Source organism: Abrus precatorius, unplaced genomic scaffold (assembly GCF_003935025.1).
Source record: "Abrus precatorius isolate BTA unplaced genomic scaffold, Abrus_2018 Scaffold3, whole genome shotgun sequence".
Classification (NCBI taxonomy): Eukaryota; Viridiplantae; Streptophyta; class Magnoliopsida; order Fabales; family Fabaceae; genus Abrus; species Abrus precatorius.
Window position 1 is genome coordinate 18,424,359 of NW_020874373.1, and position 503 is coordinate 18,424,861.

A 503-nucleotide genomic window follows, 5' to 3' on the forward strand; every position below is an offset into this window, starting at 1 on the left:
GTTTGGCATCCCTCTTCTCCTTAACGACCAAGGAATTCTCCTACTTATTGATTAAGTCCCACATGGTCCATACTTGGGTTATTTTCACATTCAAGCAAGACAGAGCCAGAAGCAGAGACTAGAGTGTGACGTGAAGATAGAGAAAGAGAGAAAGAACAGAAATGGGTGCTGATTGGGGACCAGTAATTGTTGCAGTGGCCTTGTTCATCCTCTTATCTCCTGGGTTGCTGTTCCAATTTCCAGCAAGGTTTAGGGTCGTTGAGTTTGGCAACATGAGTACTAGTGGGATTTCAATTTTGGTTCATGCCATCATATTCTTCTGCATACTTACCATCTTGATTGTAGCAATAGGCATTCACGTACACATAAACTGAATCCAAGTTCCCATTTAGACATGACAAATTTACCACAAGTATGTTTTCAATTACTATTTTTTGCTCCTTTGCTGTATTAATTTTCCCTTAAAGATTTTCATCTTGGTTTCTTCTGCGGTACTGTGTACC

The 503-nt window shown here is 40.2% G+C and overlaps 1 protein-coding gene across 1 annotated transcript; it reads left to right on the forward strand.

The window, feature by feature from the left end:
- On the forward strand, positions 1–436 carry LOC113863495. The gene has a single exon (XM_027497095.1). The coding sequence runs from the start codon at positions 162–164 to the stop codon at positions 372–374; it is 213 nt and encodes a 70-aa protein (XP_027352896.1). The 5' UTR covers positions 1–161; the 3' UTR covers positions 375–436.
- The last annotated feature ends 67 nt before the right edge of the window (positions 437–503 follow it).

Excerpts from the sequence above, each read along its gene's own strand:
- LOC113863495 (XM_027497095.1), top strand. The coding sequence starts at position 162 with ATGGGTGCTGATTGGGGACCAGTAATTGTTGCAGTGGCCTTGTTCATC.